The sequence below is a fragment of the Nannobrachium achirus genome, assembly GCF_963921795.1.
Source record: "Nannobrachium achirus genome assembly, chromosome: 3".
NCBI lineage: Eukaryota > Metazoa > Chordata > Actinopteri > Myctophiformes > Myctophidae > Nannobrachium > Nannobrachium achirus.
In genome coordinates, this window is record NC_137812.1 from 57833218 (window position 1) to 57850522 (window position 17305).

Consider the following 17305-nt stretch of genomic DNA (forward strand, 5'->3'; position numbering starts at 1 on the left):
ATTCAAAGGAACAACAGAAGATTTTAGAAAAGCTAGCAGAACGGGAGCAGGACATTTTAAAAAGACTCGCAAGTACTGGACAGAAAAGAAGCAAAATGGAAATTAAGAGGCAAATGCTAAACGCAAAGGGAAAAAAGGCTCTACTGAAGAGACTAGAGCAGAACCCCGACCTGTCACTGAGTGAACGCCAAACTGGACATCCATCAGACCCTTTTCACCTTCATTCCGGTTACACCCCGCCACTCCGACATGTCTCCTTTACGACATGTCTCCATTACGACACTAACCCTATCTTTAACCCTTACCCTGAACTTAACCCCTATGGAAGTGTCGCCACTCCGACAATAAGAAATCAATTTCGGAGTGGCGACATGTCGGAATGGAGAGCGACACCCTTTCATTCCATCAATACTATCCAGCACGAGCGCCATTACTGTGCTCAAGAGTCCACTGCCTCCCACAGTGACTCTAGAAACAGTGCTTCCTTAACAGCTGGGTCCTATGACATCCAACCTTCCACCTCCTGTCCCCCTGGCTTTTGTAATTCAATGAATCCTGTATGGACCTCTGCTGACACTGAAGCATTTATTGTCAAGTTTTGCTCTCCGAAGAAAACAAATAACAAAAAGTTGTTGATGGATGATCTGAGGTTTGTTAGAAAGACTATATCTCGTGTAAAATCTGACCCTGTGATCATGAGCAATTCAAAAGAACAACAGAAGATTTTTAAAAAGCTAGCAGAACGGGAGAAGGACATTTTAAAAAGACTCGCAAGTATTGGACATGAAAGAAGCAAGATGGAAATTAAGAGGCAAATGGAAATGGCAAAGGACAAAAAGGCTCTACAGAAGCAACTGGATGTTGTTAGAAATTCTATTGCTGGAGTTAACAGTGACCATCTGATGAATTCAGAGGAGAAACAGAAGAAATTAGAAAAGCTAGCAGGAGTGGAGCAGTATTTTTTAAATAGACTATCTAACTATTAATTTAGCGAATGTCTGTCCGCCGCCTGTCTGTCTGCATGCTGACATCATCACTGATACTAAACTGTCGCCACCATGGTATCAATGCCCAACTGACATCAACAAAGCCCAACTGACATCACTGACTGACATCACTGATTGACATCACTACAGTGCCCACATTTGGAGATTACATCACAGACTGGCCTGGACACAGACTCCACATATGGGAATAAAAGCGTGCCAGCCAGACAGACGGATACAACGGGTATTGCACAACTGGACATCGATGGTGACTATTATTCCCAACAGGGCACCGGTCTGGGTTCTCCAACGTTACTTCTGAGACTCATACATTCAATCCCTGATCGCACACCCCTGGGAAAAGGACTAGTTATTCATTTAATTATAATTTAAATTAATTTGCCCAGGGGTTCATTTTTATTTTTTTCTAAAGAGAGCTATTATTCTTATTTGCACTTTAGATTCTTAAAGGGTGATGATCTTGATACATTGTAATGCAGGTTGATTGTGTTATTCAATGCGCAATGCAAAACTTCAAACACCACCCATGCTCATTGTTGAGAGAGGTGTTTGTGGTATATATGTCCTTCCCGATCAACTGTAGGGACCTCCTTACCTACCTAGAGGTTTGTGGTCCGAATAATTAATGATAGCTAGGATGACATTAATATTTTTTTCCCCCCTCACAAATAGCGTAATGAATATTCAATAACAGTGTTATATTATTTTAGACCGGTATGCTTATTAGACTGCACAATTTGTGGTTGTTTGTTCAATTATTGGTCTGTCAAGAGAATTCACTTGAGTAATTATTGAACCAAGTTATGTCTTCAAAGTGCACCCCATCGCGCGTATGTGCAGTGGACATGGGTAATTGATTTCATCCACACATTAAAGGCACTATGTTAATAAAAATAAAAATAATAATAAATTGTAATAGTGTTCAATCTGTATGGTGGAGTATGTTCATACAATATAACGTATGCTGTTATGCAATGGGGTGGTTGTATTTTGTCTCCCTGCTCATCTATACAGGGTTCCCATGGTCATGAAATTCCTGGAAATATTTTGAAATTAGAAAAATATTTTTCCAGTACTGGAAAAGTTTTGGAATTGATCAAGTGTCCTGGAAGGTCCTGGAAAAAAATATCTATGCATTGTCTTTATTGATTTTGTTAATACCTCTGAAATGACAAATTAAACATTGGCCAAATTGTCAAATATATAGAGGCAGAAATTGTGAAAAGATTTTCACAATAGAACCGTGTTATACAAAATTCCTCAACTCTTAGTGCTCGTCAGGGTCCCGGGGTCCCCAGTTAAAACATGATTATTTCGGGGGTCACGGCCTGAAAAGGTTGAGAACCACAGACACTACATGTCTTTGTGCATTGCGCATAGGAGTAAGCGAACTGTTATTGAGCTGAATTATTGTTATATAGTTCTGGAAATTGGGTTAAATATTCTGGAAAAGTTTTGGAAATGAATTGGTAAAAATGTGTGGGGACCCTGTCTATAGATTGTGTCAAAGGTCATGTCTCACGAGACAAATAAACGAGTTACTGGTATTTTTAGTAATGTGGCGAGGTGCCAAGAAAACAAAATCAACCTTACCATAAAGCAGTGCTTCTCAACTTTATTTTGGGGTGTCCCCAGGTGATTTAACTTGGATGTGCAACATTGTTTTCTCACTCAACATTTAACAATCCAACATAAAGTTTTAAGTGTATAGAGCAGGGGTCGGCAACCTTTTTGACATGAAATGCCATGTTTTATTTGTTTTGATAGTCAGTGTGCCATATCAATATTGTTTAATTAATGACACTACATCAAAATTTCCAGAATGGATTCTGGCAGATAGGTGGGTTATTGCTTTGAGTCTAATGATTATCACATCCTGATGTTGTGATTTGAAAGAATATTTCTAAAGAACCTGAAAATAAGTTATCAAAATGTGTTGGAATTTTGATGTGGTGTCATCATGAGTTTGAAAGTAGAATTATTTGCAGGATGCAATTTGTATATATATGAAGGGACTTCATTTCATTGACACACCCCCTTTTTAGAATTTTAAAAGCAAAAACCTCTCACTCAACATGTGCCAGTGATCACCCTCCCCTGTGCCAAGGTTGCCTATCCCTGGTATAGAGGGTATCTGCACATTTTTAAAGTGTCAATTTAAGGACTTTTTAATACTTCTAAAATGACAAATTAAACATTGGCCAAATTGCCAAATATTAGAGGCAGAATTTGTGAAAATAGCCAATCTACAACGCCTCACAAAACATGTAGATCTGCTATTTTCACAATAGAATCGTATTATACAAAATGTAATGCCTCAACTCTTAGTGCTCGTCTGGATTGTTTTGGGGTCGGTCGCAGCCTGAAAAGGTTGAGAACCACTGCCCTAAAGCTTGTCAGCACTGAGAAACATTAAGGACCTGCTCTCATACACACACACACACACACACACACACACACACACACACACACACACACACACACACACACACACACACACACACACACACCCTTCATCCATTAAGACACTTATCAGTCACCAGAACCAAGGATGGGTATTTTAAAGGAGTCTAACATGCAAATGGGGCAAAATATTGAATCAAGCAACACCCAAAAAAATAATCTCTCAGTTGAACACATTTTAAATGTGTGAAACTTTTCCACCCATTTTATATGAGTAAATTTATATATGGGATATATGTAGTCCCAAGTCAAATCTACATTCAATGCAATGCATGTTGTTCAATTAGTCCAACTCATTTTCATTAACTTAAGCCAAGTTAATTATATGAACTTAATTAATTTACGTTTGTCCAACTCAAACAAATGTTAACGTAAATGTGTTGGTTCAACTCATTTTTATGGAATTAAGCTAAGATAAATAAAATACTTTTACATTTACATAAGAAGAGTTCGGTTTCAGGTTTTCTTCTGGATGATTTGTTTCAAGTTTTACAATATCAACATACAGATGCATAATGGATATATGCAATAGCAGTGATTATTGAATAATCAGAACATTTAAGAGAAAACCAACGCAATAACCTCAAAGTTACCATGAGTTCTTCTCTTTTAGCCTAGCATGGGGAGGGAGCTCAAGCTTAAACTAGCAGCCTAGCAGTTAGGGTTAGGGTTTAGGCTCAAATACTGACAAATCAAATTCTGACATATGACAGTCATCTTGCCAAGGCAGACACATTGATATGATACATTTAGCATTTTTAGCTCCCGAAAGCTTAAACATTTCCCTGAAAACCTAGAAAAATGCTGTTCCCAGCATGCTTTGCATAACATGTGACCAACTTATTTGACCAATCAAGGGAAAGGGCTGGAGTCACTTCTCAGATCTGTAAAATGTACTTAATAAAATTGAGTTGGATTCAAACAATATTCTCAGAATGATTTCAGCCTTAAAAACTACTCAATAAAATTGGTGAGAGGCGTGGTTTATGGGACTCTGGGAGTTTTCATTGGAACTCATTTTCAATGTGTTTTTAAATTCCATTACTAAGATTTGAGTTACATGAATGTAATATAAATGCATAATGTTAAATGAATAGATTTTGTATAAGCACTATTAATTACATTTGAGTTGGAACAATTTAATAAAAATGCATATATTGTAAATGTATATATTTAAGGTAAGCACGATTAATATTTGTTCAGTTACATCAATTCAATACATTTGCATATATTATAATTAAATACATTTAAATAAAGCCAACATAATGTAAATGTATCACATCTGGCACTATTAATAATATTTGAGTTATATCAATTAAATGTATATGCTTATGCCTTGAAGTGAAGTAATTAAATAAAGCAAACATAATTTATATGTGTCACATTTATAGGGGGGTTGAATCAGTTTTTTGGGTGAACTTAAATACTGTCTTGTATGCAAAAACATATTTATTTTGATGTTGTATCTCAGTACAACTTTCATGTATATCATACATCTCATATCACGGTCAGGTAGGTTCATAATCACAAAATATTCTGAGTAGGCTAGATAGGATATTAATTACCTTAAAATGACCCCAGACGTGTTTGAAAATGAAATGGGTACCTCTTTAAACATTTCAAATCCTGGCTATTGGAAAAGGTTCCAGTATGATATAGGAGGTAGACCTATATTTTAAAGTTTTATTACTTCATTAAGGGCTGTTTTGTTTCTCGTTTATTTGTCACTCATGTGAATCGTCATATTTTGGACCACAATCGAGTGTGTGTGTGTGTGTGTGTGTGTGTGTGTGTGTGTGTGTGTGTGTGTGTGTGTGTGTGTGCGTGCGTGCGTGCGCAGCGCGCGTTGGGTTCTGTGTTTTCAAACCAAAACCTCCTCCATCCAGACGGTGGCGTGGTATTCTTTGCAGTCGGTCTGTCTATCGCTCTATCCTATGACCACCACAGAGAAGCACGCAGGATGTACTGGCTAACTTTAGCTAAAGCTTTAATTCCTCACATTAATCATATATCTATGGCCAACAGGGTTATTGATTAATAATTCAGTTTTTTTTACAAGCACCGTGGCAGCGTATTTGCCTGTAACAGTTACATTTGACCGTTTTACACATATGATCATGTGAAATAGACACATTGTGACATTGATGTTTCGTTGGAGACTGAAGAGGGGCTCCAGTCAATAGGTAAACAATGTCGATTTACAGTGTTTAACTACGGAAGTACTGTACTGTACAAATAGTACGACGGGTCTATATTATAATCTGTTATTTATTTGCTAAGCTCTCGAAGTTACAAAAGGTCTAACACCGATTTGACTGTAGGCTATATAGCCTCTTTTTTTTCTTTCTTTTTAAAAACACTGTCGTTACTTAAATCAGTGGTTATTATGGACCTATAAATATCTGTTTACAATTTACATTAATTTGTAGAATAGAAGAATAGCTCCTGGCAGGTGTTGTTATATCCGTTGGACATCTCATGTTTCCCCCTTCTTTTACTGTGCACAGTGATCCCACCAACATAAGAACTGCACGGATCAACAATGAATCCTACAGACTGGAAATACACCCACCCGAGGCAATGGGAAAGCCTTGATCCAAGGCAGAGGACTGATTCCAGGGAAAAGAAAGGGAATGTCCCATATTGTGGTTATTCAGGGAACAGCGACAAAATGTCACATACCATGAAGGGAACTAGTGCAGAATTGGAGCATCGTAATCCTGCATCCCATAGGTCGTACAGGCTGAATTCCAACCATTTCAGAGCAGAAAAGGCCACAGACCCAGATGGTGAACCAGTGGAGCTGAGTGAGGAAGACGAGGAGTTGGCAAGGAAGAGGAGAGAACTTCAACGGATTGAGGAGCAGATAAGTCTGAAGAAAGCTACTATTGCTATGAAAAAGGTCGAGCCATTTTTAAAAGCAAAGACACCACAGCAGATGTTTGAAGAAGAACAGGAAGAGGATCTCTCACGAATTAAATTGGACAATTCTCAGCTTTCTCCCTTCATGAGTAGGCCTACTGGAGAAAAGGATGTTGGGTTTCCCAGTGGTAAATGGTCTTCAACCTACAACAATAGACCACTGAAAGAGAGAGTGAATGTTATTTTGCAGCGAAGGTGGCCTGATGCAAAGGTATGTGGCAGGTTGATTCATCTGATATGTCTATGGAGACTTTTTAATATTGTCATATTGTCATTTGCTTTATCAAAGAACCCTGCTTGTTTGATATATCCAATCCACAAATACAATGATATACAAGCCCTAGCCCTACACAGACCAATGTCAGAAAGGATGCATGCCTGATGAATACACAACTAATAATAAAATAAAATAGACACACATTCCTCATAGTTGCATTACATTATACATACATTATAACACGCACCAATGTTTCGTGTTAATCAACCTGATTAATGGTTCATAGCTGAAACATTTGAGCTTGATTAAATGTCACCAACTTTGAGAACAGAGGAATATGTGTCTATTTCTTTAAATGGTGCTCTACACATGTGTTTTAGTAGTGTATTAGGCCTATGCATATCTGTGCCTGAAATGAAACATTTTCCTTCTAACTGCAGGCCTTCTCCACTCCATCTGACCACCTGCCATCCCCTAATCTGTTGGAGAAGACAAACACGTCGACCTTGAACAAAGACGACCATCCTCTAAAACTCAGAGTGAAAGCTTTGATTAACAGGCGCCTTAAACTTAAAGTTGGTGAATTGTATTCACATGGGGAGGTTTGTATAGCCTTGTTGAACACTCCTACAATTATCTATTGTACAATTCAGGACCACCAGGTACAGCATATCTGCAGTGACAGTTTTGGCTTCCAATAGAATGCAATAGAATAGAAATCTTGGTACTGATGGAAATTTTTGTTAGCACCTGCACAGACAATCTGAGAAAACAGTTGTGCTTGATACTTACTGTAGAGAGTAGCCCCATATAGAACCTCACCCGTCGCTGCATACTGTTGTGCTCCGAGATGAGGTCCTATAAAGGTATCCCATGCAGGGCTGGTTCGGAACACCTCCACGTTGAGTTAGAAAACACTTTCCCCGAAATTGTATCCAAAAAGTAAAGGTAGTTCCACGCTCCCAGACTGTGGTTTCCTATCCCAGGGTACATAAAACATGCACCAGTTTTGTAATGTTTTCCCATTCAACCGGAACTATTGCCAGTACTGTAGTCTCGCGTAGCCAGGGAGCATTTGCAAATCGTGTTTGGCAACAGTCTGGCCACGCGAGACTACGCCGGGGGCTTTTCTGAATTTAATGAGACTAAATAAGCGATTTAAACCGTTTTCCCAACGCCCTGGTGCATGTTTTATGTACCGTGGGATGGAAAACCATTGTCTGGGAGCGTGGAACTACCTTTACTTTTTGGATACAACTTCGGGAAAAGTGTTTTCTAACTCAACGTGGAGGCGTTCCGGACCAGCCCTGGGATACCTTTATAGGACCTCATCTCGGAGCACAACAGTATGCAGCGACGGGTGAGGCTCTATATGGGGCTATGTAGAGAGCAGAGTGCCCTAGTTCACCACCCTGAAACTAGGGAGATATGTTTTTTCTTTATTGGGTCATTAGATATTCTTAATGTCTAACAATTCGTGTGACTACTAAAAGTCTAGAAGCACACTTGAAAATGTAAGGAAATTATACAAATTGTGTAGCTCACTATAATTTTGAATGAACTTATCTACGCTTCAACTTTAAGCAAACAGATGGTGATCTTTTCTTACATGTGCTCTTCGGTAGGTCCCTGTTGTCAAACCACACCCTCCCAGCCAGAGCTCTAGTGCCACAGTTGATAAAAATGACATGGTTGTCAAAGGATTCCAGCGTTTTATCAGTTTACTTAACAAAGGGGTGGACATTGAGATGCTGACTAAAATAGTCAATGACGACAAGGAGCTTTCCCCTGCTGGTCAGGAGCTTCTGGATAGTCAACCCCCTGTTTCGGAGCAAAAGGCAGATGTGTGCAAGAGTGAGAGCCAACAATTACAAATTGGAGCTGTGCAGAGTGACCGTCAGTCTTGCAGTGAAGAGAGGAAGACTGAACTACTGAATCAAGAAATATCCCATGGGGGAAGTAAAAGAGATGTCCAGCCTGAGATGAAATTCGCCTGCAGAAATGATAGAGGCGGTCGCCATTTTGTCTCTAGTGGAACATCCAGGTCTCCCTCCGTGGATGAGAAGAAACCAAAATTGGAGCCGCATCGGGGACAGCTACAATTCATTCTGAATTCAATTGGTTTGAGCAAGGAGGCGAATGACCTGTGCAAACCAGCAGAACGTACACAGGAGAGACTCAATGGCCTAAAGGATGATATGAGCACAGGGGTGAGCGAGAGACGTCGGCACCACTTAAAACGTCATCACAGCCCTTCCTCTTCGTCTACCTCAGTGTCTGACAGCCCTAGTTTTAGTCCCTCCCACCACCAGCATTCTTCCAGCAGAACCCCCAGGGATAGCAGAGAACCAACGCAACGTTCTAGAGACCGACACTCTAGAAAGAGAAGCAAAGAAAGAGAGAGGAAGAGAGACAGTGAAAGAGACAAGAATAGGATTGATTCAGTGTCTGACAGCCCTTGTTCTCCCTCCCGCCACCAGCATTCTTCCAGCAAAGCCCCCAGGGATAGCAGAGAGCAAACACTAAGTTCTAGATCCCGATACTCTAGAAAGAGAAGTAAAAAAGGAGAGAGGGAGAGAGACTGTGATGGAGACAAGAATATGATTGATTCTAGGGGTCGCTCTCGTGATCAACGTCCGTCTCCAGAGAACCCAGAATATCACGGTCCCCATCCTGACACTGCATCTGCTCTTTCAACATACAATCCTAATGCACCTGCAGCATACACTTCAGTCCAGCACTCAGAGTACACTGCCTATCACAGTTACTATAGTAACGGTGCTTCCTCCACAGCTGAGAACTATATTGCAGGGACCAATGTCATTCCAACTTCCCTCTATGATCTTGGTTATTTCTCTTTTGTGAATCCTTTATATCCCTCTACTAACACTGGAGCCTTGCTTGGCCAGGCTGACCCAAATCCACATCCGCCTGCTGGTTGCAAAAATGGCCCTTCCTACTATGATTTTAACTCAGACCTGTCACAGAGCGAGGGCCAAACTGGACAGCAGTCAGGCCCTCGTTACCTCCAAGTCATCAATACTGTGAAGTCTAGTAACACTGACCGCTGTCTATTAAAACTCACCAAAGGGGGATATAACCCCATCCCACACCCTAAAGCACGAGCTGACGCAAATCAAAGAAGGCTGGATTATCTAAAAAGGGAGGCGAAACGGCATCTTGCAAGGATGCAAGCTCAAGCAGGCTGTAGCTCTGCAAACAATCAAAGCGATCCAGGTCAAATGCAGACAAGTGATGTATCCTCTGGGATCACTACGAATACTCCTCATCCAGAGCCTACTGTACAGGCCAGCGCAGAAGTACAGGAAAGAGCATTGCCAACAGAAGTTGAAATAAAGGCAAACCTGAAGAAAACGGTGAGCAGACTTATTTTTATATGGTGTCTATTTAAAGGAGTAGTTCACCCCCAAAATGACTTTTTTTCTCTATTGATTAGTCACGCCATGGAGACTAGAGTTCAATAATATTTTTTGTTTTTTGTCACATTCCTGAGACAAAAAATTGATTTGAGTAAATTTACCCCCATTGATTCCGGATGCCATCCGGAACGATTGGGGGTAAATTTATTGTTATCACATTTTTGTCTTAGGAATGCGACAAAAAACTAAAAAAGAAATATTGAACTCTAGTCTCCATGGCGTGACTAATCAATAGAAGAAAAGTCATTTTGGGGGTGAACTATTCCTTTAATACTAGCATTTACAGTTTCCACTAATTTCAAAAGTTTTGCACACTATATGAATTCTGTCTCTGTACACAGAATTGTACCGGTATATATTTGAATATTTGAAGGACATTTTTTGTCATTTCAATTGTTTGCTTTTAGCATAGCCGTATCCATGTATCTGAAGGACAAATTCTGGACATTAATTTAGTTTTTGTCTTCCCAATGTTTAGCTTCAAGCATAGTCCTATCCGTAGGGCATACGAAGGGCAATTTCAGGACATTGTTTTCTTATCTTTCATTTTTGTCATCACGTTTAGCTTGCAGCGTTTAATGAGAAGATGAAGCACCAAGTCCCCAAACCAACAGAAACTCAACCTAATGTAAATGACTGGTGAATGTAAGTTGAACAGTTGACTGGATTATTGTAAGTTAAGCAGTTCAGTTTGTTTTCCCAAATAAATTGTATTTTGTATACATATATCTTATATTCTCTATCCCATGAAGCTGATGTAACTAACCTAACTCCAGATATAGCGCAACTCCTTTTTACTATACAGTACCAGTCAAATGTTGAGAGACACCTATTCAAAAGTTTACAGTATTTTTACTTTTTTATTATTGCGACCGTCAGGTCGCATTTACTACCAAAACCTCCACCGGCTGTCCGTCTGTCTGTGAGTCAGTCACACTTTTGCCCTGCTCATATCTCCACAACCGTTGCCCCCATCCATGCCAAATTTTGCACACACACTCCTTACCTGCCAAACTACAACCTCCAAGGACCCCCGCAGCTCCAGGGACCCCCAGGTCCCTGGGGGACCCCCAGGTGTCACACGTCACATGTCACACTTTTGCCCTGCTCATATCTCCACAACCGTTGCCCCCATCCATGCCACATTTTGCACACACACTCCTTACCTGCCAAACTACAACCTCCAAGGACCCCCGGAGCTCCAGGGACCCCCAAGCGTAAAAAATGACCAAATGTGCAAAAATGACCAAATGACCACCCCAACGGGGCTGCTCACGGGGAATTCCCGGGGACCACCCACTCCTGGTGCTCCAGAATGGATGCAAAAGTGGTGACGCCCCCAGTGGAGGACCCCCTCCACTGCAGCTCACATAAAATGCCGTAACTCGGGCTAGGAGCGTCCGGGAGAGCCGGGGCCGGTACCTATTTGTCCGCCAAGGCAACGCGGACACCCCACCCCTCATTTGTCACATGGCCCTCTTCTAGCGCCACCATGAGGCCCATTCTTGCAAAACACATTTGTGGACACTGCTCCTACAATTTTTGCCCTAAAATCACGCAAAACTATACATTGCCCACACAACTAGGAAGCAATGGCAGTTACAGCCCTCTTTGTGTATACATGTGACCTGACGGTCGCTTATCTCCCGATTAGGGAGTCTTACTGGTTTTCTACACTGTAGAATATTAGCAACTATGAAATAACACATGGAATTATGTCCATCCATCCATCTTCAACCGCTTATCCGGAATCGGGTCGCGGGGGTAACAGTTCCAACTGAGACCTCCAGATTTCCTTATCCTGAGCAACTTCCTCCACTCCCTCAGGGAGTATACCGAGGCGTTCCCAAGCCAGTTTGGAGATATAATCCCTCCATCTGGTCTTTGGTCTGCCACGGGGTCTCCTCCCAGTGGGACGTGCATCGAGGACCTTCCTAGGAAGGCGCTCGGGAGGCATCCGTACTAGATGCCCGAACCACCTAAGCTGACTCCTTTCCAAGTGTAGGAGCAGCGGTTCTACTCCAAGTCTCTCTCGGGTGACTGAACTTCTCACCCTATCTCTAAGGGAGATACCAGCCACCCTTCTGAGAAAAATCATTTCGGCCGCTTGTACCCGAGACCTTATACTTTCAGTCATGACCCACACTTCATGACCATAGGTGAGAGTAGGAACGAAGATTGCTCGGTAGACAGAATGGAATGGAATTATGTGGTATTGGTAAAACATTTAGTGTTAAACAAAAATTATATATTAGTTTTAGATTCTTCAAAGCAGCCACCGTTTGCCGGAGTGGTGCAAAGCTGTCATCAAGGCACATGGAGGTTATTTTTAAGGACTGATAAACTATATTTCGATTTTTCTTTGAACATTTTTGATTGCTATATAATTTCATTGTTATTTCATAATTTTGATTGTTTTACAAATGCAACTTATTAATCACGCTGATTGTTCCAGCTTTGAACACTTTAACCACTGCCTTAGCTTTTTGTAAACTTAAAAACTTTAATAGATGTTTGGAAAATAATAAAATAAAGAAATTATCAAAACTGTCATTTTCTCAATGAAATAAGACTCATTGACTCTTCTATTTTGCTTTAAACCTGCAGAGAGCTCCATGACTTGCAGAAAAACCATGCAGCTCATGAGGACCTCATTGGCTTGCATAGACAAGCCAACTGAAATGCCTGTCCTGCCTACACTCAGGGCTACAATATCACATGGTATTTTGGCAAACAATTTCTTACATTTGTACCTTTTTTTTTATTTATTTTTTTAGTATTTCTGCTTTCATTGGATAGAGGTGAGATATAGCAAAGAGCCTTGGATCAGAATGGATCCTGGGTCAGCTGCCAGGACTGTCGCCTTGATTATGTGATGTCCGCCCATACCAAGCTGAGCCACCGTGGCGGCCATTAGTGAAATGTTGGTCGGTTCTGATTTTGTTACTGGCATATTATTTCGCTCAAACGTAAAACCCATGAATCCTACTATTCCTCCTATTCTGGGTATGTCATAATGGGGCATAGCAGTGAATATTTATTCTATATAAATACCCGTTTGTTTGCTGTTTTTCAAATATGTATTTTTGACACAGAATCAAATGCTTTATTATGGTCATGATTCACCAGGAGCCTGGGAGGCTTGGTTCCAGGCTTAGAATAATTTATATAAATGTATTTCGAAAATCTCTATGGGTAAAGATAATTAGTGTTCTACTATGACGCCACAAAATGGCCACCACTGCTATGCCCTATTCTAGGACAAACGTGGCGAAAATAGCTGATCTTCAAGCTCACGACATGTTGCGATGTGCTGTAAGCCTGTGGATCGGCTATTATTGCTATAGATGTACAATTAAAGTATGTCACAAGTGGTTAAAAGTCTAACAAGTACCATCATCACAAATGAAGTTGAAGTTGCTTGTTATTACCAACTATTTATGAACATCTCTTGACACTTTGTATGCAGTCCTTTTTCTATTGATCCCTTTTGACTTTGTACTATAGATTTATAGTGTATATAGACATAAATATACAATTGACTAAAAAATGTCTGTTGTTGAAATATATTTTATTGTGTTCAAAATCTTTATTCCTTAGATTCAATTGTCAAATAAGAAGAAATTAGTGCAAACTGCCAAGAAACTATCATGGAAACTATCTCCCATAAGTTGTTAACCAGTGCTTGAGAATAGGTGAGCAATGTTTCATCCATCTGAAGTGAGTAATACAGTAGTTTTGATGAACAAAAAACTAAATAACTAAATAACTAAGAAATAAGTTATACAGGTAAAGTCCCAAAGCAGTCTCTTGTAACACCCACATTCACATGGTGCTCTGGTACCCTTTAATAGGTGGGTGATACAGTGGGAAAATCCCAGTTGTTCGGTGTCCCAGTTGTCCGGTGTCCCAGTTGGGCGAACAGACTGTAATTATTGTCCACGACATTGCAAGCGGCGCGAAGGCCAGCGGAACTTGGTCCTGCTCTTCACGCCCGAGCGCCGCAGGCGCGAGTGCCCGCCGGCCGCGCAGGCGCGAGTCTCCGCCGGCTGCGCGAGTTACGAAGCCGTGGTGAATGCAATCGTTATATTTATGCCAAGCGCACGATAAACGCATGAATGGGATGAAGATCGCTTGCTTTACAGTCTGTTCGCCCAACTGGGACACCGGACAACTGGGACTAGCCCTGATACTGTATCTTTGGAGGCCTTTCAAAGCTCATCCCTCTCCTCCCCTTCACAAAGGCAGGATGCCCTCTGGCTGTTCATGTAGGGCCGACAGCCTAAGGTCCATACTGTGTTGAACAAGGTGTCCGCTAATGTTTCACATGCTGAGGAAAAAAGGAGAGATGGAGCAAGATCAGCCATGTACAGTATGAGAGAATGTTGTGATTTTATATTCATATTTCAAATACAGTCAGTTACACGTTAATGAAATATATAAATAATTTAAATGCTTTTATGTCTCTGAAGTTTGACTTAAAGGAGTAGTTCACCCCCAAAATAACTTTCTTTCTATTGATTACTCACGCCATGGAGACTTGAGTTCATTAATATTTTTTTTGTATTTATCACATTCGCATTCCTAAGACAATAATAAGTCTCCATGCTGTGAGTAATCAAAAGGAGGAAACAAATCTTTGGGGGTGAACTACTCCTTTAAACCTGACAAAGAATAAAACTGAATGATATACTGATTGGTTATCATTCAATTCAATAATTCAAATGTTTCCTTAAAACTGTGGTCTGATATCTGGATCTCTTGAGAGACTTTAGGCGTTAAGAGAAAGGCACTGTTCATGACACTTCAACAGTAGAATGCATTTTGTTCAGTTCAAACTGTCTGCAAATCTGAATAGTTTCTCAAATACGATCTTTAGGACTGACTATCCACACCGTTATCTGTGGTAACAATGTAATGACATGGGTGTGATTCGTGCTTAACTTATACTCTGTTGTATGATGGTGATGCTCGTGGAATATAGCCAAATTTACAAGATCGTAGATCACCTATTATCGTCAAGCATTGTAACCAAATATAAATCAGGCTTCAGAGATTCCAGACAAAGGCACATCTTTTTAGAAATCAGATTTGAATCTAATTTCAAACCACCTAGGAATGTGGTTAAAATCTGATTCGCAAAAATCAGTTCACTTGTGTGTTTGTTTTCTATTCAAACTTAAAACAAGCATTCCAATCTGGATAGGCCAGAAAACGTAGCCTAATGGCTCACCCACCTTCAACTTTTGAGACGAAGCCAAGGCTCTTCTTGAGATCAGAACAGATACTGTGGAGGCACCATCGGAACTTGGAATCACAGCGGTACTTGTTGGAGCCACAGGTGTCGTAACACACATCCAGCTGATTACAGCACTTTGTCATGGCAGGTATCTCCATCTGGTTTAGGACAAAGGTGATCAATTGGCTGGGTGTGGAATACTAATAATGTACTAGTTCATCTAGGATAATAAAGTCATTCTTAATCAGATTAACATGGATCAAGTCTGGTGGCGTGTAAAGATCCATCTAGGTGATGGCGTAATTAAGTGTGATTAAAAGGTACGTACGCCCTCTGGTGTGGGTAGGCCCAGAAAATAGGAGTTGCATCCATCGGGCTCTGGCATCTGGAATTCAGGACGTGGAACAGGAGCTTTACCTGAGAGAGATGTGCAAGAGACACACACACACACACACACACACACACACACACATATCAATAGTCAATGACTGCTATCTCCACTAGCCCTGGTTCATAGTCCAATACTCATCATGATGTCATGATTTTGATAATACTACCAGTATCATCGTGTGTGTGTGTGTGTGTGTGTGTGTGTGTGTGTGTGTGTGTGTGTGTGTGTGTGTGTGTGTGTGTGTGTGTGTGTGTGTGTGTGTGTGTGTGTGTGTGTGTGTGTGTGTGTGTGTGTGTGTGTGTGTCTCTGTCACTGGATTGGTTTAAAGATGGGGACCAACAAAAGACACTGGTGTCTACATGACAAGATAGAGACACTGGTGTCGACAAGAAAGAGACAGAGGAGAAAGAGGTACAGTCAGCTGGGGCATTAAGGCGACTGTGGACTCAGGTCATGCCATTGAGGGGCACAAGTCCAAACTGATGGGCAACAAAGGCCATGGCCTCCCTGAAATTCCTGCCCTGGTGTGTACACACATTTTTCTGTAGACTTTTAAAGTTAATCATATAGGTCTACATGCTATAAGTCTTATATTCGTCCTTGCCCTTGCAACCACATTTTTCTATGTCCACTTTTATGGAGGGATGCTATGATTCTTCCCACCCAAAATGTAGTCATTCTATGAATGAATCAAGAGGGTTTATTTGTCACTATTCATACAACCAGCAAAATGCGTAGTATGGTCTGCAATACTATGCAACATAAACTCAACAACAATAAAGCTAAGATAAGAAAAGGCATCATCTTTTCATTATCTCTTTCCACGTGTTCTAATAATACTACTGCAGAATTAAAACGGTATACAAAAGTACACTATTTTAGTAGGCTATTTGTCTGATATAACAAAAGTAGAATATCATTATCCTATCTTATTTTTAGTTTCAAAGGAATATAACAGTGTTGTTCACTATTATAACTTACCAAATCGACAGCGGTACTGGCACACGCCGTCTCGTCCACCCATGAGTTCAAGCATAGAGTCAAAGTAACTATTGACTGCCTCAAAACTTCCCCGGAGAGAGTTCACTCCCCAGCTGCCGTCGTCCTCCTCCTCTGCCTGTGCGGTTTCTGCAGTCTGGCTGGATTCTGGTGCCGGGGCCTCAGGTGCCGGGGCCTCAGCATCATCCTGACTCAGGGCCACATGGAGTGAAAGGCCAAGAAGGAACAGGAGAGAGAGGCCTAGTCGTTGTGTCATGCTGCCGCTAGAGAGCTGTGGACAGCAAGTTACTCTGATGGAACTGATGGAAACAGAGACACAGGGAATACTGAAACCGTACTGCAAACCACCATGACACGGACTTTGATCGAAACAGAGGGATAGCCTCCACTGTGGCGGAGCAAAGTCCCTCCTCTATCAAGATGTTACTTGTTAGGCCTATCTATTTCATACCGTCACAACATGATTAATATGAGGTAGGTTTCCCTACAGACTTATGTCTCCCAAAGAGAACTAACCCTGTTCTCTCCCATTATTCCAGTGTTCTGTGATCTAAACAGAGGGATAGCCTCCACTGTGGCGGAGCAAAGTCCCTCCTCTATCAAGATGTTACTTGTTAGGCCTATCTA

General features: G+C 41.0%; 2 protein-coding genes across 3 annotated transcripts; one reads left to right on the top strand and one right to left on the bottom strand.

Annotated features, from left to right (window-relative positions):
* The first annotated feature begins 5440 nt into the window (after positions 1-5440).
* On the top strand, positions 5441-13554 carry LOC308282476 (uncharacterized protein). Of its 2 annotated transcripts, XM_080722829.1 has the most exons (6): positions 5441-5653; positions 5978-6603; positions 7050-7211; positions 8235-9986; positions 10615-10694; positions 12657-13554. In XM_080722829.1, the coding sequence occupies exons 2-5, from the start codon at positions 6013-6015 to the stop codon at positions 10690-10692; spliced, it is 2583 nt and encodes an 860-aa protein (XP_080578955.1). In that variant the 5' UTR covers positions 5441-5653; positions 5978-6012; the 3' UTR covers positions 10693-10694; positions 12657-13554. The 2 variants fall into 2 exon arrangements, with proteins under 2 accessions (XP_080578955.1, XP_080578956.1); XM_080722830.1 differs by lacking the exon at positions 12657-13554 and having other exon boundaries at positions 10615-11327.
* A 45-nt stretch (positions 13555-13599) lies between these two features.
* LOC308282495 (group XIIB secretory phospholipase A2-like protein) lies at positions 13600-17039 on the bottom strand. The gene is made up of 4 exons (XM_080722861.1): positions 16661-17039; positions 15617-15705; positions 15287-15446; positions 13600-14379 (listed from the first exon to the last, which is right to left on the bottom strand). The coding sequence occupies exons 1-4, from the start codon at positions 16932-16934 to the stop codon at positions 14261-14263; spliced, it is 642 nt and encodes a 213-aa protein (XP_080578987.1). The 5' UTR covers positions 16935-17039; the 3' UTR covers positions 13600-14260.
* Positions 17040-17305: the final 266 nt, after the last annotated feature.

Bases quoted from the DNA above. Each gene is read 5' to 3' on its own strand.
- LOC308282495 (XM_080722861.1), bottom strand. From the start codon at position 16,934: ATGACACAACGACTAGGCCTCTCTCTCCTGTTCCTTCTTGGCCTTTCA. The intron at 15,706-16,660 runs GTAAGTTATAAT...CATCTCTCTCAG, and splicing joins CCAGTACCGCTGTCGATTTG to GTAAAGCTCCTGTTCCACGT. The intron at 14,380-15,286 runs GTGGGTGAGCCA...TTTTTTCCTCAG, and splicing joins CTTCGTCTCAAAAGTTGAAG to CATGTGAAACATTAGCGGAC.
- LOC308282476 (XM_080722829.1), top strand. From the start codon at position 6,013: ATGAATCCTACAGACTGGAAATACACCCACCCGAGGCAATGGGAAAGC. The intron at 6,604-7,049 runs GTATGTGGCAGG...TTCTAACTGCAG, and splicing joins GAAGGTGGCCTGATGCAAAG to GCCTTCTCCACTCCATCTGA. The intron at 9,987-10,614 runs GTGAGCAGACTT...CATCACGTTTAG, and splicing joins AGGCAAACCTGAAGAAAACG to CTTGCAGCGTTTAATGAGAA.